General features: G+C 37.6%; 9 protein-coding genes across 9 annotated transcripts; 8 read left to right on the top strand and 1 right to left on the bottom strand.

The window, feature by feature from the left end:
* Positions 1–35: 35 nt before the first annotated feature.
* GCK72_021796 (uncharacterized protein) lies at positions 36–3,096 on the top strand (the record flags this gene model as incomplete). The annotated part of the gene is made up of 7 exons (XM_003091809.2): positions 36–64; positions 932–1,163; positions 1,215–1,375; positions 1,428–1,518; positions 1,954–2,121; positions 2,764–2,871; positions 2,923–3,096. The coding sequence occupies 7 exons, from the start codon at positions 36–38 to the stop codon at positions 3,094–3,096; spliced, it is 963 nt and encodes a 320-aa protein (XP_003091857.2).
* A 723-nt stretch (positions 3,097–3,819) lies between these two features.
* GCK72_021795 (uncharacterized protein) lies at positions 3,820–5,732 on the bottom strand (the record flags this gene model as incomplete). Its single annotated transcript, XM_003091792.2, has 3 exons — positions 3,820–4,431; positions 5,259–5,348; positions 5,397–5,732. The coding sequence occupies 3 exons, from the start codon at positions 5,730–5,732 to the stop codon at positions 3,820–3,822; spliced, it is 1,038 nt and encodes a 345-aa protein (XP_003091840.2).
* Positions 5,733–7,640: 1,908 nt separating this feature from the next.
* Positions 7,641–7,964, top strand: GCK72_021794 (uncharacterized protein; the record flags this gene model as incomplete). The annotated part of the gene is made up of 1 exon (XM_003091813.2): positions 7,641–7,964. One exon carries the CDS (start codon positions 7,641–7,643, stop codon positions 7,962–7,964), a length of 324 nt encoding a protein of 107 aa, XP_003091861.2.
* A 371-nt stretch (positions 7,965–8,335) lies between these two features.
* Positions 8,336–8,752, top strand: GCK72_021793 (uncharacterized protein; the record flags this gene model as incomplete). The annotated part of the gene is made up of 1 exon (XM_003091808.2): positions 8,336–8,752. One exon carries the CDS (start codon positions 8,336–8,338, stop codon positions 8,750–8,752), a length of 417 nt encoding a protein of 138 aa, XP_003091856.2.
* A 946-nt stretch (positions 8,753–9,698) lies between these two features.
* On the top strand, positions 9,699–10,211 carry GCK72_021792 (uncharacterized protein; the record flags this gene model as incomplete). Its single annotated transcript, XM_003091812.2, has 1 exon — positions 9,699–10,211. One exon carries the CDS (start codon positions 9,699–9,701, stop codon positions 10,209–10,211), a length of 513 nt encoding a protein of 170 aa, XP_003091860.2.
* A 1,230-nt stretch (positions 10,212–11,441) lies between these two features.
* GCK72_021791 (uncharacterized protein) lies at positions 11,442–13,117 on the top strand (the record flags this gene model as incomplete). The annotated part of the gene is made up of 3 exons (XM_003091817.2): positions 11,442–11,878; positions 12,538–12,847; positions 12,890–13,117. 3 exons carry the CDS (start codon positions 11,442–11,444, stop codon positions 13,115–13,117), a joined length of 975 nt encoding a protein of 324 aa, XP_003091865.2.
* Positions 13,118–14,242: 1,125 nt separating this feature from the next.
* Positions 14,243–15,519, top strand: GCK72_021790 (uncharacterized protein; the record flags this gene model as incomplete). Its single annotated transcript, XM_053734496.1, has 5 exons — positions 14,243–14,246; positions 14,293–14,682; positions 15,057–15,304; positions 15,350–15,442; positions 15,508–15,519. 5 exons carry the CDS (start codon positions 14,243–14,245, stop codon positions 15,517–15,519), a joined length of 747 nt encoding a protein of 248 aa, XP_053583409.1.
* Positions 15,520–17,390: 1,871 nt separating this feature from the next.
* On the top strand, positions 17,391–17,845 carry GCK72_021789 (uncharacterized protein; the record flags this gene model as incomplete). The annotated part of the gene is made up of 2 exons (XM_053734495.1): positions 17,391–17,612; positions 17,681–17,845. The coding sequence occupies 2 exons, from the start codon at positions 17,391–17,393 to the stop codon at positions 17,843–17,845; spliced, it is 387 nt and encodes a 128-aa protein (XP_053583408.1).
* Positions 17,846–22,634: 4,789 nt separating this feature from the next.
* GCK72_021788 (uncharacterized protein) lies at positions 22,635–25,115 on the top strand (the record flags this gene model as incomplete). Its single annotated transcript, XM_053734494.1, has 3 exons — positions 22,635–22,708; positions 23,992–24,600; positions 24,845–25,115. The coding sequence occupies 3 exons, from the start codon at positions 22,635–22,637 to the stop codon at positions 25,113–25,115; spliced, it is 954 nt and encodes a 317-aa protein (XP_053583407.1).
* Between the last annotated feature and the right edge of the window lie 16 nt (positions 25,116–25,131).

The following is a 25,131-nucleotide window of genomic DNA, read 5'->3' as shown; positions in this document are numbered from 1 at the left end:
CATACTTTTTGATATTTGTTTTTATATAAGCCAACATGTCGCTGGATCTCGAGGAAATAGAAATGTGAGTTTATGTTTTCAAAAAAAGGAGATTCAATCTTTAAAACGACGCTGTTTCTCGCTTTAATTTCTACCTACAAAAAATTAAAATAAAGATTCAGAATCCTTAGAAAAATAGCTTTTTAGTCATATATTTTTTGTTCTGGAATTGCAATCCTACTCCGTGTATTTCTCGTGGACAACTACTGACTATGAGTCAGGTTTGAATATCCTGTAACTCGGTCTATTTTCCACTAACAGAAAGTTTGAGTACAGTTTCAAAATCCTCAAAACAATTGCTTTTCAGTCATTCGAATTTTTATTTTTTTATTTTTTTTCAAAATTCAGATCCCGATCCGTGTACTCCTCGTGGACAATGAATCTCTATCGATTGTCCACGAGGAGTACACGATTCTAATTCCAAACATCTAGATGAAACTTGCATAGTTGGATAGCTGAAGTTTCAAATATTCTAAACTTGATTTCAAAACTGTCGTGAACATTTTATAAGCCGTCCATGTGGAGTTATGAAAGGTTGAAGTTTGTCAGTGTAAACTTACACTGACCAACGTTGGTCACTGTAACATTGTACACTGACCAACTTCTCCTGTATATAACTCTTCAGGGAGGTGTCCTACAAAAAAGTTGTCAACTACAAAAATGTAGCACGGGTCTTATTTAGTATACGTACCAAATTTGAATAACTGTGACATCTGCTGGTACCCCCGTTGCCCCTTCTTTGCCCCCTTACCTGCCTCAATATATTCTAACTAAATTTTTTGGAGCCAGCTTTCTCATAGTTACAGTAATACCTATTTTGATAGTCAAAAACCCAAGAATTCAAAATCTTTCAAAAACATTTTCATAGCTTTGAACCTTTCCAACTTTTCAGCGACAAACACCAATTCACCCTTGCCAACTGTGGCTTATCAGACTTCCATGAGTACTTACAATACATCAATCGATTTGTATCCCAATTCATGTGTATCTGGCTTCACCTCTCTATAATTTGCCGGCTATTCGTTGTGAACAATTTCAGAGTCAAAAGTGACTATCAGATACTGATTATAGCACAGTCAGCCATCAATATTGCGGCGTGTGCGTTTGATGTTATAGTTAATGAGGTATAAAAAGAATTTTCAGATTTTCAGATCATAAAAGTTTTTTTGTTCCAGATCCAAACCCAAAACGGATGGTATATAAAAATCGGTCACCCATTCTGGCAGCTCTCCATGAATGAGAGGTTGTTCTATATCATTGGGTTGACAGTGTTCTCCACTAGTTCTCAGGATATTCTCATGCTTTTCAACTTGCATAGACTATTTATTATCAAAAAGTAAGATTTTCACTAAAATTATGTAATTATATACCTTAATTGTGTACTGCAGAAAAAGTCTGGTAATCTTGTATGCGATTGCAATCCCTTTAATGCTTATTGGGCCAATTGGAGATGCTTATACCGCTGTTCCGGTTATCATGGTAGGTTACTGTAAAGCAGAAGAAGAGAGGATTCTGAACATGTTTTCAAAATTTGAATTGGATAGGAATGGAAGAAGATACAGAGCTTTCTGCACAAAACTGTATGCCCTGTATCTTGCTTCAATTTCTACCTACAAAAAATTAAATTATAGATTCAAAATCCTTTGAAAAATATTTTTTTAGTCATATAATTTTTCTTTTAAAATTCTAATCCTGCCCCGTGTACTCCACGTGGACAACTGAGTCAAGCTAGATTAGAATTGAGAGCCGTCCTACATAATGTCCTGTAACTCGGTCAATTTTCTACTTACAAAAATGTTGATAACAGTTTTAGAATCCTCGTAACGTCAGCTTTCTAGTTATGTAAATAATTTTTCAAAATCTTTAATTTTACTTTTTTTTCAACCAGAAATGAACCACCTTCCATTTTTCCAGGCCGGCCGTGACAATGACCTATTCTTTAAGCAAAGTCAGATTGTTGGCATTGCTGTAATCATTATTATATGTTATGTCAAATTAAACAAGGAGTTTGCCACAAATCCCAGTTTCTCTGAAAAAACCAAAAGATTACAGCAGAAATTGAGTTGGAGTATATTGATGCAGGTAAGGGGTGGACAAGTTTACCAAATTTGGTATGTATACTGAATAAGACCCGTGCTACATTTTTGCAGTTGAACATTTTTTGATAGGACCCCTCCTTGAAAACTTATATACAGTAGAAGTTGGTCAATGTACATTGTTACAGTGACCAACGTTGGTCAGTGTAAGTTTACACTGACAAACTTCAATTTTTCATAACTCCAGATGGATGGCTCATAAAATGGCCGAATTTGGTGTGCATACTGAATAAGATCTGGGCTGCATTTTTGTAGTTGACAATTTTTTGTTAAGACCGCTCACTGTCGAGGTATAGCGTATGGGACCACGGTAGTGACGTCACTCCCACCAATTATGGCATAACTTCTTACAGTGAAGTTCTACCAAAAAGTGGTCAACTACAAAAATCTAGCCCTATACCTGTTCTATACACCCAACATGTTTTCAAATAGTATGCACTCCGTCCAGTACAAAGGACATTGATCACAACCCACGCAACACCTTAGTAGTACCTTTTCTCTAGCCTTCACGTGCGGAAACTCAATTTGTTCTCAATGGACAAAGTTCATGCTACCTGATAGCAAAAATTGATAGTGTTGCATAATTTTATCAGTGACAAAGTATAAAATATTTATTTATTTATTTTAGCTCACCCTTCTCTGCGTCATCCTTTTCATCCTTAAAATTCTACCATGGGCTATCGAAAATCTAGTTGACTATAGCATATATGAAAGATATGAAGTGACGTTTATAATTGTAAGTTGTTAGTTAATTGTCCTAATTACCCAATTAACTTTTTTAATCCAGTACGCCCTCGTAATCACCCAGTGGTACTCCTTCCTCTCCGCTGTTTTCATCGCTTGGTCTATCGCCGGATTCTTCAAGAATCCGACACCTCCAACGACAAAACAACACTCGGATTCGAAAATTTTCCAGGTGGAGCCGCAAAGGAAGCAATCGGTGAAAACGGCGTTTGTGTAGTGGGAGATGATAAGGAAATACTTGTTCTGTGTATGTACATAAAATGGTTGAATTATTTTTGGTCTTCCGGATTTCAGATTTTAGATTCTGACAATGAGATGTTGCCGTTGAGATCCGAGATCTGGGCTCCCAGTATTTCAGATTCGTGCCCTCAGATATATAGGCTTTTGGCCATCTGACCTTTGGACATTTGGTTCTGTGGGCTATGAGCCACCCATTTGGAGTTATGAAAAATTGAAGTTTGTCAGTGTAAACTTACACTGACCAACTTTGGTCACTGTAACAATGTACACTGACCAACTTCTACTGTATATAACTCTCCAGGGAGATGTCCTACAAAAAAGTTGTCAACTACAAAAATGTAGCACGGGTCTTTTTCAGTGTACATACCGGATTTTGTTAACTTGTGACACCTTCTAGGATCTTTTTAGCTAGGCTGTAAGCTTCTGGGCCTTCAGGTCCTTGGCCTGCTGACTAATTCAAGTGTTTGTGCCTGTTACCACCGAACATTTTAATATGTGATTTTTAGTCTCCTTTTAAACATTTTTTACAGTTTCCAGAAACTTCCTTTATCAAATATCAAATTTCCAGCAAAAGTATCAAAAATAACAATTTCATAGCACTAACAAACCCGTAAACAACAGAATTACACGAAAATTTCCGTGAAAAAACGAAATGATAAGAATATGACAAACAATCAAACATCTCCGAACTGAAAATATTTCACTGAAAAACGAGACGTGTCTCCTTTGCCACACCGAAACGCTCTTTGTGCTCATCGAACAAGTCGGACAGCTCCTCCATATATCTCGCATGGATTTGATCAACCACTTCCTGAGCTGGCGTAATGCTCTTTGTGACTGGAATGGGTTTTCCTACTACCACATTGACAGAGGTGTTGATGGGTAGGAGTCCTAGAGCCATTTGGAAATATCCTCTTCCGTAGATCAGCGGGAGCGAGATTCCGATCTTTGACTTTCCCCACTCTTGCATTTTCCTGAGCATGGAACCTTCTGGATTATCGACTTGTTTGTAGATATCATTCTCTCCGAATGCGTAAACTGGCACTAAATGTGCTCCAGTCTTAATTGCCTCTCTTACAAATCCCTTTCGATTTGCCAGTGTCAATGTGTGCTTCCCTGGATGAGCTTCGAGTGCCTCGGCTGCTCCACCGACTACTATCACGACGGCGCGTCCCTTCTCTTCAGAATTCAACACGTATTCTATGGATTCCTTGGAACTTTCGATCATCCCGATGCTCATTAGGATTTCCCTGCGGAACATTGCGGTGAAGTTGCCGGGAAGTGTGCAGATTGAGAAGCGGATTCCTTTGAACTGAAAAAATTTAGTTGGAATGTTTAGAATATAAAAAATATGGAACAGTTGAGAAGGGGATTTCAAAAAGGTCAAAAACTTTTAGTAATGGTCACAAATTAGTCGGGTTGCGGGAACGCGTTGTAACTCGATTCATTTTTAACATAGAAAAAATTGAAAATAGATTCTGAATCTTTATAATTTCAGCTACCTAAAAATATAAGTTTCAATTTAACAATCCAAATTTGAAAATTGTACTCCTCGTGGACAACAGACAACAGCACCAGGCTTACGGTTGGTGCACAGAAGGTACACATGTAAGTACATCCGTTCAATTTTGATTGACACAAAATAAAAGGATATTTGTAATTTCAGCTATAACGTATTGTCTGAAAATTTTGAATTATGAGACGTGTACTCCTCGTGGACAACGCCTGCTTTGAAAAAATCCTAGGCAATTTGTCCACGAAGAGTACACTGCTCAGAATTCAATTTCTCTATTCAAAATTTAAATTTTCAGGAAGCTGTCTTCAAAATTTCTTCAAAATTCTGAATCTATTTTCAAACTCGTTGTAAGTCAAAATTAAGCCGAGATACTGAACTTTGAGTCAAGGGACTTTGAGCCCCTGTAAACTTGTCCACGAGGAGTACAAGGCCCAGAATTTGAATATTTAAACAAAATTTAGATTTTTACGAAGCTGAAATCTTCAGAACTTTGAATCTGTTTTTAAATTTGGTGTAAGTCAAAATTGAGCCAAGATACAGGACTTAGATCTACACCAAGTCTTAAAATTGGTTTGGATTCTTGGAATCGTCATGAACTTTCAAGATATAATCCATAAACATACCACTTGTGACACATTGCATCCATTAAACCCGAAACATGACCAGGCACCAACTCCAAGGATTCCATGCGGGTGGTAGCCGAATAGGTAGTTCTAAACATTTATTATACTTTTCAGAAATTCCTTTACAATAAGAGTTACCTGCTTCTCATCCAACTCTGCGGTTTTATGAAGTCTAATAGGAAAATAGTCAGCGAACCATCTATGCAGTGACATCCTTCTAAACCAGTTATCCCTGTAGCCACCTCTTCTCGGTGCATTCCGGTCATAGTAATACCATGCAGCATACACGACAAGGAATACCCATTGACCAGTGAAGAATAGAACGAATGGCGCCAACTGGCATAGACAACAGAACGGGTAGATCACGACGAACCAGACGAGGACGGCGAAGTAGGCACGTTGACGTTCCCATGGGGAGAAGATGTTCACCCATTTTACGTTGGTAAGGTTCTTGTGGATTTGGTAGTTTAGCATTCTGTAATTAGGCTATGTGGTAATTAGGCAATAGAGAATAAACGGGAGATGAATAGTCATAACCATCATAGACTACTAGACTACACCGTTAGCGAGCGTTTTGAGCGCTACATTGATTTTTGTCAGTGTAAATACTTAAAATTGATAAGATAAGACAACAGGGTAACCCCAATCGTCTCCTTTTATTGGCGCACAACTTCAACGAAATTACTTTATGTATAGAGTACCGCCCATCTCCGCTCCGTAGATCGTTCACGTGAAGAACTTTGGTCTGGGGGGGGAGGGAAGGTGTTGGGTCAGGGGTTACTTCTGTAAAGGGTACACGGTGTAGTCTGACAATTTGGTCAGTTGGAAGGGGGGAGAGGGGTAGTAGACAATAATGATGATGTAAAGTTCAAAAAATGGGCGATCATGGGGAGTGATTCATGTACAATTTTTGAAAGTTTGAATGACATACATGATTTCGCAATATGGAAAGTGATAGGAACAGGCCTTTATGAGTGATTTCAATTGGGTAGCCTCATTAGGAGCAGATGAATTAGGAGCAGGGAATAGATGAAGAATGATACCATACAGGAGGTATATCCTTCCAGATTCAAAAATGAGGTTTCTGTTTTTAAAAATCATGGCAGAGGTGCTCCCCTATATGACCATTGCTCACAACATATGACTAATCATGCGACTACGCTGTTGTTGCGGCTCCTGGGGTAAATCTAGTAGGTTATGGTATGAGTCATAGAAATTTCTAGAAAGCAGAGAAGAAATAAAACTCAGATCATCCCAAAGCTGGCTTCAAGCATGTCATACGTAATATTTATCCAATTACTTTTCCATAGTACCCTGATATTTCATAGCCCGTTTCAGAACACTGTCCCCATCAGCAACACACTTATCAATTGTAGAATGTACAGTAATCAACACAATGCCTTTATTTTTGTGGTCTACCAGTGTTTGGTACAAGCCATAGTTACTTGAAGTAAAATTTCTTATCCAGAAGTCAGAAATCTGAAGTCGACAGTCGAAATTCCATACAACTCTAGTACAATAATAGTTTTTGCCAGTTTTCACCCAATCCTCTCTTCATTGGGTCAATCAAAGATTTCAAGATCCCTTCCATTCCAAAACTCTGCTGAAACTATTACATGATAATTATTTTGTTGTTGTTATTTATTCCGTTTTTTGCTCTTTTATGCCCATAAGTTGTGTATGTCACCAAAATATATACTTGAGAGAAAGAGAAAAATCAAGCAACATGACATGTTGAACATGTACATCACACGAATTCCAAGAAATAAGAAAAGATTTTTCCGATTCCATGGATCTGAACTTCAAACTTGTTTCAAATGAATCTGAAATAGAACAAATTGCCGGAAATACTATGACACTAAGTTGTGAAGCGACCGGAGACATTAAAGATTAACGATTTTTGTAATCGTCATTAATTCTTAGGAATTTTAGAAGGAAAGTTTGTATATTGTCTATTGAGGTGACCCAATGTTCTTTCATAGTCCTCCAAGATCCCTTGATTATCCTAGAAATATCTCCATTTCCATGTGACGTCCCTCACCTCTTTCTCGAAGAACTTCACATGAGTATAACCAGCAATTATAAACCAAATCCCTAGTCTAGAATAGTGTCCCCCTCAAACATCCTTACCAAAACCCATACCACAACATATATACACCTCAAAAATCAACTCAACGAGATGACTTTGAATTTTAACCTCAATAGATCCGATATAGATAATGTTTTGGGTGATTCATCCACGACGACGTCTTGTGAAATCAGAAGACCAGACTTTTCAGACCCTGTTCCAAGCCTTTGCTCTGGTTTAGATACAAAAAGTGAAGATTCTCATCTTTTTCACATGATTCCTCATTTTATGAAAGTTATTGTTTATTCATCATAATGCTCTACCTAATTGACTATTACACCACTCCAGTTACTCGAAGGACCAAATCTTCATTTTATGACATTCTTAGTTTCTACTGTATAGTATTACTAACCAGGACTGGATTCACTACAAGCGTTGCATTGGTATTACGTGTAACCGATGAATTCACAACTACAAAACTTGTGGAATCAGGACCTCAGTATGTGTTAGTTCAAGTGTGTATGTACCTGGACTGGATTGGGGATGACTTCTCGATGGTGATGATATTCTTGATGGCTCTTAATAGATGTCTTCATTTCGCGGCGAAGGATGTTAGTCAGAGAATTTTTGGGAAGTAAGTTTAGCTTAATCGGATTGTGAAGGAACAGAGCTGCAAAAAACGTTATTTCCCCTGCTGATAGGGTCTGTAACACTTTCTTTGTCGAGAAATCAATTGTTAGGCTTTGTGGTTATGAAGTACTACTTTCATCATACGTTAGATGCTTACAAGGGCACAATTTGACCGATGGCGTGTCCAAATTTCTTTGATATGTAATTAGCATTCTCGTTCTCTAGTATCTTGTCTGGGCAAAGACAAAATATATTATTCCTCTTCCCCAATCCCAAGCAGGCCATGTCCAGAAATCTCATTATTGATAAAGATATATTAAAAATAGCACTTGGTACGAATACGTTAGTATGCCCTCCTAAATTTGACATGTTTCATCAAATGACAATCGGTTGTGATCCAGACCCAGAATCAGTATTATTATTCTTGATACCAGTTACTATCAAAATTCTTGGTGTGATAATTATTGTCCTCTTCCTCATCAACTACTATTCCATCCCAATAACTCAACGCACCAAATCCCCATTCTATGACATTCTCGGCTTCTACTGTGTCGTCTTGATGAGTAGAACAGCATTCTCCACTACTGTCGTCCTGGTGCTTCGTTTGATTGATGAGTTCATCAATAGAATGGACAAATTCGAAGAATCTGGAATACAATTTTTACTGACTCAAGTTTGTATGTACACGGACAGGATTGGAGATGACTTCTCGATGGTGATGATATTCCTGATGGCTTTTAATAGATGTCTACATTTTGCTGCGAAGGATGTTAGTCAGCGGATTTTTGGGAAGTAAGTTTAGCAAGAGACAGAGGAAAGGCTAACATGGAGGCTTGAATCTTAAAACGATGTTCCAATTAGATATTAGCTGTATTGTGTAAGCAATTCCAGCTATCTTCATTGATTCGATGTTCGTAAATGAAAGTTCACGTTGAGTCCATGTTAAAAATCAAGAAAAAACAAAAAAGTCCCAAAACGACTAAAAACTCGAAAAATGAGAGTCTGGCGTGCATTTGACGCGTTGGAAATTTTCTGTATTCACTCAAAAATGACTGAAAACCTCAAAAAAGTCTTGACAATACCATAAAATCAAAAAAATGGGACGTTTTGATGCGTTTGAATATTAAAAATCAAGAAAAACACAGTCTGGTGCGCCCTGAACGCGTCTGAAACTAAAAAAATATCATATTTTCGAATTCTCCGCTTCAGAATTCGCAGTCGCCTACCGTAAACCGTCTCATTCTGTAATTCCACTTCCGTTAAAATTTTAAACCTAAAAATCGCAATATCTATGTCAATTCTTGTTGTGACTCACCAAACTTCTTGAATTACCATGCTCAAAGACCAATATTTTTGACACCAGAATAGCAACTCTGATAATCTCTGATACACTCTTAGACAGCAAGTCCCTTCCAGCAATTACCTTGGCAAAAACCTCTAAAACGGTTTCCCCAAAATTAAAAATTCAGCCCCCTTCCCCCTCTCTCAAAACATATTTACAACCAATTTTTTCTTCATTCAAATCTAGTCTTCTGAACAACATTTTATTCCAAATGCTGTCATTTTTCCTTTTTTGAAATCTAAGACTACACTACTATCAAAGTACAAAGCTACACATTTAAAAGGACTCATTTTTTCCTATAATCTTTTCAAAAAACCTTTTAAATTTTAAAAGTTGTGTGTTAAATTGATCCCTTATATTTGTATTTATATTTTATCTCAATTTTCAAAATAAAAAATCAATGCCGGTATATTTCCAAAACGTTGATCCCTACAACATTGGAATTGATATGGGTATCAGTGACCAAGATGGGAAGCGATGGGAGTTCCGACCCAGCCAGAGTCCTAAAGACGATATGGACTCCTCATACTCTACCCCTCTAATTATCTATAACATTATTCAAGTCTCTGTAATCTCCGTTCATTTTCTATTCCTACTCTTCAACTTCGGCTCGGCATCCCTTATCCATGTACGATCCACGTTCTTCGACTTGGTCACTATTTTCTCGTCCGTTTTGTCCGCTCGAACACTCATGACATTTCTATTCTTTGTGTTTCTCGCTATTAGAAAAAAGGAAGGAAGCATAACTGGGTATATGAATGTGTTCATGCAAGTGACTCTATATGGAAACTTCATCGGTGACTACTTCTCGCAGTCAATGCTGGCATTGATGGCTTGCAATCGATATCTGTCCGTTTGCAGTTCGGAGAAGGTGTTTAATGGAGTCATGGGGAGCAGGTTGGTTTGGGGATAGGGGGTGTTAACCATGATGGTTGGAAAGATGGTTTTAGATATACAGTGTCAGTAGGGTGTCAGTACAAATACAGATTACTATAGTCGGAAATAACCTACGTTCTATCTCGGACATAGGCTACCAAGGTCTGAAGTTGAAATATCCTGATAGTTGGTTAAAAGAAGCCCGCAAACTGAGGCCCCAGGGCTCATGGCCACAGGTCAAGTACTCTTGAAAGATCAAAAGTCAGAAGATGCGTGAAACTTACGAGGGAAAGCCTCCAAGTGACCCTGAAGTTATGGGTCGTGACCTATATCGTTGGAAAGCTGAGAAAACGCTGATTCCAAATATGTAGTCAGTTTTTGCGCTTGAGGCCTGGTATTCTAGAAAAACAAGGTAATGGTTTTGACAAGTATTGACACTTTAGGGGTTGAGGTAAAATCATAAAGTAGAGCTATTCAATGGTTTCTAAGGAGAAAGGAAAAACTAAAAACCAAAAAACGGAAAGGCTGACGTTTTGAAAGTTCCTCAGGTCGAACTTCTCAACATAAAAATGCCAAAATGACCGAAAGATCAAATTTCCAACTTTTAAAAAATTTTGAAATGTGCCAAAACACAAATCACCCTAATTAACAAGCGCATGAGATTTGACCTTAGCGCCAAAATATTTGGAATCCTCGTTCTGTGTTTGATATCGATACCAGTATCTATAGATCTTGGGATATCTATTTAATACTATTCAGAATTTCTTCTAGATCCTGGGCGTATAGGACTCCTAGATATCTCAAAAATGGTGAAGAGGTACTTTAGAACCTGCTGAGCTGGAAAATATCAACAAAAAATCTATTGAAATCCGCCGATTTTTGACCAAAGCTGGGTATCAGATGAGCTTTCTGCTGATTTTTCGGTTTTCTGATCTTAAAAACCGTAATTTTCGGATATAATGAGTTCCTGTTGCCTTTTTACATGGTTTCTGCAATTTTACAATTTTACAGTAGCTTAAAGATTAATTTCATTTCAAATATTTCTCTTGAAATGTTGTTAGATTCCTCTCTTCCTGATGTGTACCCAAAAAGTACCCAAATTACATTCCACACCAACATATCCATTAATTCCGATATTTTCCGCCAACATTAACCGCGTAAAAATGGCACAAAAAGCCCAAATGCACACTATAATTAAGCATCCACCCACAAATTTTGTAACTCCCCCTTTCTCACTCATTTTTTCCTTCAATCTCACTTCAACTCAATGCCGTTTTCCTATATCGCTGAGCTCCCCGAGTTTTTGAAGATGTCCGGTCTGGATACTCTTCCACCTGGGATTCCAAATAATACCGATTCCATCTACCTCTTCCCCCCAAAAACCATAATGTTCAACGGTGCGAAACTTCTGGAAATCTTCCTCTACATTGGTTTCTCCTACGAATTTTTTCAATCCTTCTACTACGTTCACTCCCTATTCTGTGTGGTTGCCTATCAGTCGGTAGTCTTGTCCGCGTTGACAATCATATCAATGTTATCATTGGTATTGGCGTGGCAGGTGGAGAAGTGGCCTGTTGTTATGCAAGTCGCCTTGTATTGTGATACTATCACAGGATTTTTCTCGATGATGATGTTGTATCCGTTGATGTGTAATCAAATGCTGAGTAGGATGTATGAGGATATATGGAGACGCTCGTTTACTAAGTTAGTGGTACGGGAGACGGATCTCAAGATCAGAAGCGGGACCTCAGACTCGGACCTAGGACTCGAGACCGGGAGCCTAGAAGCTTAGACTAGAAGCTTAAGCTAGGAGCTTAAGCTAGGAGCTTAAGCTAGGAGCCGAGGCTAATTGTAAGAGCTATAACTAGAAGCGGATAGGCGCTGATACAAGGATTCGAGCCACGAAGCTGGGACTAAAGACCAAAACTAGGATCTTAGGCTAGGAGCCAAGGCTAGGACTTTTGGCTAGGAGCTTAGGCTAGGAGCTGGGACCAGAAATTGAACCATTTTGCGCAATTTTTGAAAACGGCATGTGATAGATCATAGTCGAAAGTATTAATGTGCAAAGTTTCAGCCAATTCTCAACCCTGATATGAAAAAGGCTCCCATGTAAGAGAAAAAGTTTGGAGCCAAGGTTAAACACTGAGAATAGAAACTGTGGTTAGGAGTCGAGGGTTGAAGCCAAGGCTAAAATCTTGAGACTGAGTGCTGATACCAGGAACCAAAGCTCGGAGCCAAGACTAGTAACAGAGACTGAGAGCCGAAGCTTGGAGGCAAGGCTACGAGCTTATAGCCAAAGCTAGCAGCCTAGACCTACACACCAGACTCCCCTCCCCCCTCAACTATAACAATTCCTATTCCAGAACCCGCATCATCTGCCTCGTCGCCCTGTGCGCCTCCCTATCCTGCATCGCCGCTGTCATCCTCATCCAAACCTCCGAAATGCAACGATTCTACATCCGCAAAATTGGGTTCGTGGATAGCGGACGGCAAGGCTACCAAATGCTTATTAACCGCATATTCTATATATTTCCGTTTGGCTCTATAGTTTGCTATATCGTGTTGTATTTCCATATTAGGAGAATGACTCAACAAGTGATGTCAAGAAGAACCGCGGAGAATGGGAAGCAGCGAGTTTTTGTGCAACTTTTCATCACGGTCATGTTTTATGGGGTGAGTCAAGTCTTGAGGGACTATAACCACGTGATATTTCAGATTATGTGCGCCTTATTCGAGTTCATAAACTTCACAGAGTACCCCAATGTTCAAGATAAAATAAATCTAGTAGCAATTCTGAATATCATCAACTACCTTCCCGAGATATCCCTACCTCTATTGTTACTGGTGTCCAATACAGAGATGAGACGCCGGATTTCAAATCTTTTGGCGCCCAGATCAAACCAACCGTCGAGATCTAACGCCTCCGTTAATCAGGGTGTATGACTCCTTGTTTCTTGTTATTTTTGCTTATTAAATGTTATTTTTGTCTTGTAATCATAAAAAAGTTTATTTTTTATGTTTTACAAAGCCCAACTTGAAAGCATGCCACCTCTGGTGACTCTCCTATAAACAACAACTGTATAATCCTCCAAAAATTTGGGCTCAAGTAGTCATAACACTCCTTGGTGACATCGATAGGTAACGTAGAGGGGAGAGCTGGGCTTTGAGTCAACGATTGCGCATAAAAAAGAGATTAAGTTGAGTTAGACGATCGGAATAGGAGGAATAAGTTAGGTTGCAGCGTTGAAAAATTTTTCTGGTGAAGAATCGGAGAGGAGTTTTCAGAGATAACGATAATTTAGAAGCAGGAGGAGGAGTGTACACTATAGAAACGAGTGAACACTATAGAACAAGAGCTATACCATTTTGAAAAAAATAATTCTTATCCCATGGCCCACCAAAAAGTAGTATTTCAGAAACGCCTTGGAACATCGCAGCAGCAGAAGACCAGTCGTCTCATTGGAATGGATATGGATATCATACTTGCAAATTTACGGCCTGGCCCGGCTTCAAAAAAGGTACCTATTTTTTAACAAATTTTTTGAATTTTTTTTTGAAATTTTACATTAAAAATTTCAATTTTTTGATGCATAACTATCGTTTGATTGAATTCTGAAGTATAGTCAAAAGTTCGACATTTTTGGGAAAAAATTCAAAAAAATTCAAATTTTTGTTCACATTTTCACTTCAAATTTGTCAGCCGGGCCTTGGAAATTCTCGTCACGGCCCGGTGCCAGTATGATGGATATGAAATTGGCAACTCCGTTACTTCATCAACCAAGCATTCGATACCTTCTTGGAGACCTGGCGGATTACCGATGAACTGCATGTACTGGTTGCCGGCATACAACAATAATGGATGTTTCAATATGTCTGGTCCTCGATTTTGTTGGAAATTGAACAAACCCCCAGAGTTAGTGAACTTCTGTCGGAGAGATGTTATACCGTGAGATATATAAACCTAAACGTGAAACCCTAGTCACGTGCCCCGATTATTCTTGTATTCATTTCCCAAAAGAAATCAGTTTCAATAAAAATCCGCCGATCTGTCATCCATACACCAGAAATATGAGTGAGTGTTTAGTTTGAAAATAATCAAAAATATCAGTGTGTTTCAGGTGACAAGAAAAAACCTGATGAAAAAACCGAAAAAAATAAACCTGTCGTTCAAGAAGAAGCTTCATCGAACATAGTCAGACCATCATTTCTTGCACTTGACTCAGTAACACAAAATACAGTTGATCCAGTTGTTCAGGAAGAAGTAAAGAACGATATAGTACCCGATACAATCCGATCTTCATTTCTTGAGACAGATAACTTATCTGTAATGAATAAAAATGATCCAGTGGATCGGGAGGAAGTTAAGAAGGATGCTGTATTGGATCAAGAGAAAGTGAGAAGTAACGAGGAACCAGTTACTAAAAAAGCAAAACTGTCCAAGTCTAAATTGTCATTATCGGAAAAATTGAGCAAACGAGGGAAAAAATCTGGATTAATAACTTTTCCTGGTAAGCGCATTCACCTGGAAATAGAACGATTTTCTGACTATAGGTCCTGGTGAGAACAAACTCGTGAATTTTTTGTGGTTAGAAAAAAAGAAATAATCTTTGATATTAACATTATGAGAGGGTCATAGCTTGCCAAGTTGTTAAACATTTTATCAGACCTGCAAAAATAATGTTCTACCCTCATTTTTCTAATATTGAGTTGTTAAAAAAACGCTGTTTACACGAAATGTATTAAAAACAAATAGGAATAGATAGAATTTCACGAGATTTCTCGAAAAATAGAACTACGTTCCCACGCGTTTGGTTTTTAGGAGATATGAGAGTTGCACAGTACTCCTGTAAAGTAATGTATCTCATTATTTTATTCGTTACAGGCACAGAAGAAACGAAAATCGACTTCACTGAATTCGTTCACGTCAAAAATCTTGGATGTGGTTTGACAAGCTCTGTTGATATGTACAATTACAAGGAAAAAACCTTGGCACTAAAAAAAGTCAGTCGGGTCGATAATGTTCAAAACATCAATTGTTTCCTCAAAGAACTAAAAGTGTTCAAAAGGATGAAAAAAGAAATGGCGAGCTCCAAATTTTTGATTGAATCGTATGGTTACTTTTTTGTAGAGGTTAGTTAAAAATTCTTGGAAATAGAAAGACTAAAATCTTTGCAGACGAACATGTTCCTGGTCTTAGAATTTATGGATACGTCATTGGAGAGTCTTCTTGCGAGAAATGAGGCGATTCCTGGTCCGGTTGTCCGGAATGTGTGTGTTTCAATTCAATCCGCTTTGGACTCTCTTTTGAAAATAGTAATACTTTATTCTTGCAGTTTTCCTTCTAGAAGCATACAGTACCAGCCAAAAAGATACCGTTTTTGACTTTTCCACTGGAAAATGATTAATGATTTGAGAGTGTACAGGGTGCGGCAGAATTACCCGCACAAAAGTTTGACGACGTAAAGCAAGGCGATTGGTGCAATTCTGGTTTGCGTATTATTTAAATTTTTGTTAATTACATTATTTTTTATCAGTCTGCCAAAATTCAGATCGATCGGTTTTGTTTTAGGTAAATGGCACCGCCGAGTAGACATCGCTCTTCCATTTTGAACCTTATCAAAGAAGGAGTCCTACCGGTTGACATCATTAAACGGCTCGTAGTCCTAAGTAAAACCGTGTATGACTTGATTTCTCGTTTCAAAAAGCTCGGCACGTTCTTGGATAGACGTGGGAGAGAGAGAAAAGCAACTGTTGTCACTCCAGATCGGATCAAAGCTGTGAACCAGGGAATCGGAAGAATCGCACATCGGAGCATCAGAAAGATGGCGAAAGGTATGAAAATTAGTCGGCGTTTGTTGGGAAGGATTGTCAAAGACAAGCTGAAGCTTATCTGTTATCGTGAAAGAAAAGCGGCCATTCTCTCGGAAGCTACAACCAAGAAACGGCTCGAAAGATCGAAAAAGCTCCTTCAGCGCACGCTCAATGGTGAACACTTGGTTACAGTGTTCTTTGACGAGAAGCTGTTCACGGTACAGGCTGAATTCAATCCTCAAAATCATCGAATACTTGCTGAGACATCTGAGGAAGATTTTGCCAACGGAAAGGCGATTCATCAAGGCTCTCACCCCGCTAGTGTGATGGTTTTTGGAGCAGTGTGTGCTGATGGCAAGTCACCATTGCTTTTTGTTGATCAAGGAGTCAAAATCAACAAAAAGTCAACATTTCGCAGGTTTTAGAAAAGACATTTCTTCCCTGGGTTCTGAAGCACTTCAATGGACGTCACTGAGAGTTCTAACAAGACGGTGCTCTCGCACACACAGCCAAGTTGTCGCAACAGTGGTGTGAAACCCATTTGCCTGCATTCATACCGAAGGACGAATGGCCTCCGTCCTCGCCAGACCTCAATCCTTTGGACTATTCCATCTGGGGGTTTTGCAAAACAAGGTCAACGCTAAACCCCACTCAAGTATCGAGGCCCTGAAGAAAACCCTAGTCAAGGAATGGGACGCTTTGTCGCCAGATTACCTGCGTGCAACCATCGATGCCTACCCTAGACGTCTTCGTGCTGTCATCGAAAAAAGAGGAGGTCGGATGGAACAAGATTAGTTGATAATTGTTGTTATGATTATGAATAAACTTTTTGTTGATTCCCATGGTTTTCTGACTTTTCATTTTTTAGATATAGCACTTAGAGCTTGTGCGGGTAATTCTGCCGCACCCTGTATCAGTGGATTTTCCGTAATTTTAACTTCTTTTAATTTTGCAGATCAAATTTAACTATTTTTTAATACGAACTCTCTCTCTCTGGAGAAGTGTGATCATTTTTAGTGGACACCTCAAAAATCGCGCTTTTCTACACTGAAGTGGACCGTATTGAGAGAAAAATTGCTTAGTTATTACTTTAACTGGCTTAAGGGTGCAGGTATAAAAAAGTAGTCAACTACAAAAATAGAGCTCTACCCGTGATCTATAAATACCCTAAAACTTGAAATGATGGACAATCAGTTATACGATGACACACTCTCGAAGACGGTCACGTTCAGTTGAAAAAGACAAAACGTGATTTTTTTGGCAGAAACTGGAGATAGTTGTCTGAACCTAAAATGCCGCACCTAACAACTTTATTTTCCAGAAAATTGTCCATTGTGATGTGAAGCTAGCAAACACATTGGTGAATGTAAAGGGTGATATCAAAGTCACTGATTTCGGGTTTTCTATGATTCTCGATGACGAAGACAGCACTCATGGAGGGACTCTCATAAACAATCACCCAGATCTAATGGGAAAGATTAAAAAGCCAAACATAGTCTACGACATCTGGAGTCTCGGTATATGTCTCTTCGAACTACACGAAGGACATCACCCCTTTGAGGCAACAAACGGTCAATTCGAGCTGTCTTTGAAACACAATACCTGGCTTCCAAAACTGAGTCGTCAAGTAAGAGCTTTTCTGATAGAAACAACCGGGTTTTCAATTCACAAAATTCACCAAAACCGTTTTTCTAGAACGAGTTGTCTACCATTCTGTCCGACTTCTTGGAAAAATCAATGAACAGACAACAACAGGACTTGATCACCCTGGACTTTATCGGAAACCATCCATACATCAAAAACTCGTTTGAAACTGAAAGTGCCGGAAGACAGTGGTTATGTGATATCCTACGACAATAATCAAAGAAGAATTATTGTAAAATAAATGGGATTGAATGATTTACCAGTCGAATGAATGATTTTTTGAGAATTAAGGGCGTACCAAGGTCAACTGTAATTATTTCTATAGAATAATATATGTATGTCTCTCTGATTAGGGCCTCCGGTGACCGTGGAGTTATGGGACGTGAACAGTTTCATTTGAAAGCTGAGAAAACGCTATTTCAAATATATATTCAGTTTTTGCCCTCGAGGCCTGGTATTTGAGAAAAAGGAGGTCAAAGTTGAGATAGACACACTTTATTTGTAGTTCGGTAGAGCTCTTACAACTGCGCTTCACCGAAATGCTCTTGAAAGTTGTCTTTTTTTCTCTGGGTGTCTCAATTTTGCACAAAATTTTCTTTGGTTTTGGTAGAGCGCGGTTGTGAAAAGCGTGCCATTCTAACACCATTCTGAGATAAAATTGTTCGCTTTTTTTTTTCAATTTTCGCATGTCGAAAAAATGATGATTCTACGTATTTCAAAATTTTGACCTTGTTTTTCTCGAGTACCAGGCCACGAGTACAAACACTGAATATATGTTTGGAATCAGCGTTTTCTCACAGCTTTCCAATGATACATATAGGTCAAATCCCATTACTCTACGTTGACCTGGAGGCCTTCCCTAGTAAGAGTTCATTTTCATATTGAAAGAATTTTTGGCTCTGTTCCAGTTTAGATATCCTTTGAAAACTCGAACGTCCCAAAAAACACTTACATGGAATGTATTTTGACTGCCCCCTTTTTTTACTTAATCGAGACGTGTCTATAGGATGAATTCTTTGATCAGACTGAAAAAATACTTTGAAAAATGTCAAAAAGTTTGGACACTTCTTTTAGGTCCTCAAACTCATCTTTGAAAACACGGGATTTTGGTCTAATTGGGTTCGAGAATCGTGAGTACACTGCTCGACATAGGTATACAGCCAATTCATTTTTCAAATTTTTTTCATAAATGAGAAAGTCTTCCATGGAATCTCAAATGCGGAAAAATACTGCTTTGGAGGCATAAAATTATGCAATAGAAGAAATTAGATCCCTCTCTATACTTTTCGAAAAAATTGATTTTGTGTGAAAAACAGTTTTTTTCGACGCGACATAAGTATACAGCCAGTACCTGAAAAATGGCGTAGAAGTTCAAAATTGTGTCAAATTACCAATAATCATACTTACAGTCCAATAGTGTCTGTTTTGATGCACTTTTTGACATTTCAAATTAAGAAATTTAAAAAATTTTGAGCACAGCATGGAGAAAAATGCAAAAAAGCTTGTAACGCATTTATGAATTTATTATCACCCTGACATTTTTTGTTAGCAATAAAAAAACTACAGGATTTATCTGGAATTATGTTTTGAACCTGTTTTAAGAACTTCTATCACTCGATGAAATAAAGATTTGTGGTCTTTTATTACTAATTCTTTGTTTTTCATGTATGCTATCTCACTTTGGTCCAATTATAACAATCGGAGGTGAGATTCACGTTGGTCCAGTATAATTTTACAATTTTAGGGTTCTTCATGAACATTTATTCCACATCTTACCGGGATAAAACTTGCTTACTCGATGTCTGGAGAGGCGTCAGTGAAAGAAACTAGCTGCCAACAAATACAGATAAACGACAAGATAAGTATGAGCAAAAAAGGAGTCTTGAAAGGTTAAAACATTATTGTAATTCAAGAAATCTATGGCGTAGTAGGTGCTTCAAATCTATAGATCCATAAAAATTTTGTTATTCGGTTGTTTAACCCAGGACTCCGTTTTCAAATTTACATCCCAATTTTCTTAACAAAAATGTCATACCTGGTCTCAAGTAAGCAAGTTTTATCCCGGTAAGATGTGGAATAAATGTTCATGAAGAACCCTAAAATTGTAAAATTATACTGGACCAACGTGAATCTCACTTCCGATTGTTATAATTGGACCAAAGTGAGATAGCATACATGAAAAACAAAGAATTAGTAATAAAAGACCACAAATCTTTATTTCATCGAGTGATAGAAGTTCTTAAAACAGGTTCAAAACATAATTCCAGATAAATCCTGTAGTTTTTTTATTGCTAACAAAAAATGTCAGGGTGATAATAAATTCATAAATGCGTTACAAGCTTTTTTGCATTTTTCTCCATGCTGTGCTCAAAATTTTTTAAATTTCTTAATTTGAAATGTCAAAAAGTGCATCAAAACAGACACTATTGGACTGTAAGTATGATTATTGGTAATTTGACACAGTTTTGATCTTCTACGCCATTTTTCAGGTACTGGCTGTATACTTATGTCGCGTCGAAAAAACTGTTTTTCACAAAAAATCAATTTTTTCGAAAAGTATAGAGAGGGATCTAATTTCTTCTATCGCATAATTTTATACCTCCAGAGCAGTATTTTTCTGCATTTCAGATTCCATGGAAGACTTTCTCATTTATGAAAAAAATTTGAAAAATGAAGTGGCTGTATACTTATGTCGAGCAGTGTTTAAGTTCACAAAAAATGAATCTTTATTAAAATAAATCGCTAGTTTTTGTCATGAATGACTTGATTTACTTTCTCGGAAAGTTTCAAAATGTAACAGCCGAAACCGGGACGAGAGCGATTGTAGTTTGCGTGATTTATTTGAGAAATTGAGTTTATATTTAATGGATGACAATTCAAAATACCTATCTTTTGAGCTATCAGAAAACCTTGCACGATCATTTTGAAAAAAGTTAATCAAGAAAAACCGTCGGCCCGGTTGACAAGTATGCGGAAAATATTAAAATAGTTCAATCTATGCCATCTACTTGTATTTCATTGATGCAGATTTTTAGAGGAAGACGTTTGCAAGTGTGAATGAACATGTTTTCATGTTGCAATAAAATGTTTGAATTGCGTCAGCTGGATAAGAAGTGCACATCCGAAATTATTGGAGATTTGACGACTGGAATTCTCAGCAAATTCTGTGTTGACGTCGCAGAGGTGGTTGGAGAATTGATCGACGCAGACTCGAATTTGAAAGGGTTTTAAGCAAAAAATTGCTAGTATCAGTAAGAAAAATTGTTATATTTTCGTATAACAAAGTGCCCAAAACTGTGGAAAAAACTTCAAAATTCCTCGGAAACAATGTTTTCCTCGTGAAGTACATCCGTTGATTTTTCTGGGGCCACTGTCCTCTTGTATCGGAAACAGTCGTTTTTTTCAAAACTTGTCGGAATTCGAAAACCGAAAAAAAATTACAACTTTTCCGGTTGTCATAACATTCGTTGATTTTTTCCTGATTTCCGCATCAACACGTCGATTTTTTAGCACGACACGCTTCTTGCGACCGCGCTCTACCGGAACCGAAAAAAATTGTGTGCGAAATTGAGACATTTAGAGAAAAGAAACATTTTTCAAGAGGATTTCGGTGGAGCGCAGTTGTGAGAACTGTGTCGAGCTACACGGCCGGGATTTTACTACTCGTGGCCTAGAAAAATCAGTGACTTCGGCCACCGTGACCTTAAGCATTGCAAACTTCCGGAGCAAAAAAACGGTGTTTTTGGTCATTGTTTCGGAATTTTTTTGATGCTGGGTTGTAAAAAATTGATGAAATATCACAGAAAACCGAAAAATTACGAAAATAATCACGGATTGCGCTATAGGTGACCAAAAACACGTACTGTGCAGATATTGCTCAATTTCAGGCTCAGAATTTTTGTTGGAAAAGCGAGAGTAACACAGAAACATCGCCAGTCACGTCCGATTCGTAAAAATATGCTAAAATTCTCGGATTTGATTTCTAACGTTTCGAGAAAATGGGAAATCCTCGAAAAACTCGAAAAAACACACTTCAAACTTAAATTTCTCAAAGATGCTCTCCTTAAAATTTTTAAAAATTTACCAGAACGTGCACAGCGACGTGCTCTACAATATTTCATGTTCAGAAATGGGGGTTCATGAACTCAATTTCGAGATATAAGACAAAAACATGCAAAAAATGGGCCAAAAACAGCTAAAAATGACTTTTCTCGAAGATGCTCTCCTCGAATTTTGAAAAATTTTGCCAAAAGTTCCGCCTTTGCATTCTTCACGTTTTGACATGTTCAAAAGAGAAAAATTGAAAAATGTCAAAAATCGGCTCCAAATCCTTCATAATTTCGTCGTTTTGTGACTAAAAAAATCGGAGCAGGATAGAAAGATAAACCAGACGCAATTTGACGTTTTCTGTAAAAAATATAATATTCGCTAATGTTATTTTTCAAAGAAAATGAACGATTTTAAAACTTAGAGGAGTTTTTGCCCAGAATGTGAATTGAGTTGGTCAGACATCGAAATTTCGCATTTCCTCACGTCGACAAAGCCTTCTTCTATCTTCTGGTAAATTTTTTCGCTTTTTAATATACATTTAGTATTTTTCTGCGTCAAATTTCTGAAAAACTCGCCAAAAAATCTGAATTTTTCATGCGATTACGGTACGCAGTCTGCACACACCGTGACGCAATCTTTGCAGAAAATTTGGCTGCGTACGTAAGCGCTTACTGCGTAACTCGTCGCACAATTTTCTAGGCCACGAGTAGTAAAATCCCGGCCGTGGCTAATAATTATAAAGTAAACAACCATTATGACATTCACACGGCCTCCAGCGGAGGTCCTCTCAATCCACTGCGCACAGCACTTTGAGAGGGCCTCTGCAGAATGCAGTGCATTCATTGATTTTTTCCACTATTTTCGCTTCAGACATTACCCACACACCGAAAGATTTGTCTAACCGCTCACACTTAGTCTGGTCACAATCGATGCACATTTGTAGGGCGTCCTCAGTATGATTTTCCCAATACTACGACTTCCCTATCTTGTTCTAAACAAAATTTTAGATCATCTCAATGTTTTTGAATTGTAAGTTTGTTTTTTTTTCAATCTAAACACTCCGCGGTCGAAAAAATCTATTCCCGTCGTGAAAACAGATTCCGTTCCCATGAGAGGGTCAGTAACCATAGCATTGTTTTTTTTTTCAATTTTTAAAAACTAATTCTAAATAAAGTCATAGTGAGTTTATAGCAAGCAGATACTAAAGTTTTTACGGTAATTTCAAAATTTTAGAAAGCGGAGGACACAAATTAAAAATCTCAATTTTTTAGACAACAAAATTGATTTTCCCCATGTCTGGATTCTTCGCATTTACAAATTTGGGAAGTTGTTTGAAAAATTTCAATTTCTAGATTGCAAACAGGGACAAACTATTTATTATGTCCATGCGTGTTAAGAGAAAAATTTGTTCCGATTTTTTTATCAGAGAATCGGTGGAATTCGGATAACTTCGGAAAAGTGATAAAATGTTCTAGAAAATAATTTTAAAACTGGAATTTTTACGTTTTTCAGAATATCCAATTTTAAAACATTTTTATTCAATACTAAGAATACAATCCCTTTGTCAAATTTTTGTTTAACTTTAAAAGCTTTTTTACCAGTAAAAACATACAACACTTTTTCGTCGATTCTCCGTAATTCACCGACCTTTTTCGGAGAATTATTTGTTGGATAATATACACTAATAAATCAGAGAATTAGAATATTTGATTCTCCAACTCCGAACAAGCCTAGTGCCCTCTCAAAACTTCATGCAATGTGCTCAAACCGTAGCACGTGTATAAAAATAGGTAAAAAGTAAAACCATTTATTCTTCATCTTATTTTTAGAGTGTCTCTATCAGTATGCAGTAATCGATGTAAATGGAGATGCAAGCAATTTCGAAGCACTAAAGAACAAATTACGACATTTCACTTGGAATTTCTTTCTACCAAGGGAACGACATTTCTTAATTTCTATCCATCGCTAGAACAGCAATTGGTTTTTGAATTAAAGAAGTTGGAAGAATTGCAAAATTTGAATAATTATTTATGCATTGCAAACAATTTGTATGTTACGAGAGACTGGAGTCCATGTGTTTTTCCTACCGGAAGGGATCGATGGTTCCCGTTGTAAGTTTTGGAATTGTAGTGTTTTGAGCAATTTTAGCATGTGCTCCAATGATAAAAATTTCTCAGAATTTCCTGAAGCATTTGAATCTGAAAAAAAAGACTTCAGTCCTCCATTAATGTTGACTTAAGGAATATGTGATACAAAGTTTGAAGTTTTTACAACTATTATTTTAATTTCAGTATAATTAGTTCTATTTTCAGTTGTTCCTACCTATCAAAATACCATCAAACTGTGTACTATTCAACTGATTTGGCTGCCTCGACTCTAACTTGGGTTAGATTTCTATCCGAGTTATTCTCTGCTCAACCAACATCTCTATCTCTCACTTTTAACTGTTTCAATACGGAAGAAATTGATAGAATCATGGATTGCCACTGCTCGGTTACAAATTTTGAAATTAACAGTGATAGCAATCAAGAAGTAGATCAAAAACTTGCGATTTCAATTCTAGAACGTCAAAATGCCACGAAAGAGTTAAAGATCTCTTTGAAACCTACTAACGAGACCTTTCAATTCGATCTCAATTCATTCCGCAACATTCCAGAGTTTCTAGAAATTGGACATTCATTTTGGGTCAAGTGGGAACAGGTTCTCGATCTGAGATCTAATGCCAATTATATTCTGAGATCGAACTTTTTGAATATTCATTTCAAAGACTTGGTAGAGAAGTGGAAGGGTGGCTGGACACCGAAATGGAATCGGATTATGATTGAATCAAACGAAATTCTGGATATCGACTCATGGATTACAGATCCAGTAATTAATCTCGGTCAAGAAGATTTGGGAAACATCAGAAATTTAATAAGACAGTAAGTTTTTTGTTTTGATGTAAGATCCTGGAACAATGCAATGAACTGATAATCAATTAAGCATTTTCCACTGCTTTTGTTTGCTGGGAAACAAAAATAGGATAGTGATGCATCAGCAAAAGCTCATTACTATCTTGATACGGATTTTCGGCTACAGTGCTGGAAAACTGCGTACTCGCAGACTACTCTAATCTAAAACAAAGACATTCACTCATGAAATGTAATATAATAATTGATTTTAAAGAAACCAAATAATGCATGCGTATAAATTCCACTTCAAAGAGAGATACCCATACGGAGATATAGTAAAAACCGGATATCACATAACTCGTCAGGACAAATCAATCGCAACGGTTACCGTGGAGAATAATAAAATCGGATGGTTCATTCTTCAATCTGCTGAACCTGATGACGTATTCATGGTTTATTCACATTTGAGAACTTATCAATGTAATGATCCACCGGGGCGCCCGGTAGTTTCTTATTTCCCCGCTCGTGGGACACCGCTGTCATAGGGGACGGTAGTAGTAT

Source organism: Caenorhabditis remanei, chromosome V (genome assembly GCF_010183535.1).
Source record: "Caenorhabditis remanei strain PX506 chromosome V, whole genome shotgun sequence".
Lineage (NCBI taxonomy): Eukaryota > Metazoa > Nematoda > Chromadorea > Rhabditida > Rhabditidae > Caenorhabditis > Caenorhabditis remanei.
Note: the sequence above shows the minus strand (reverse complement) of the source record. Positions and strands in the feature narration are given on the sequence as shown.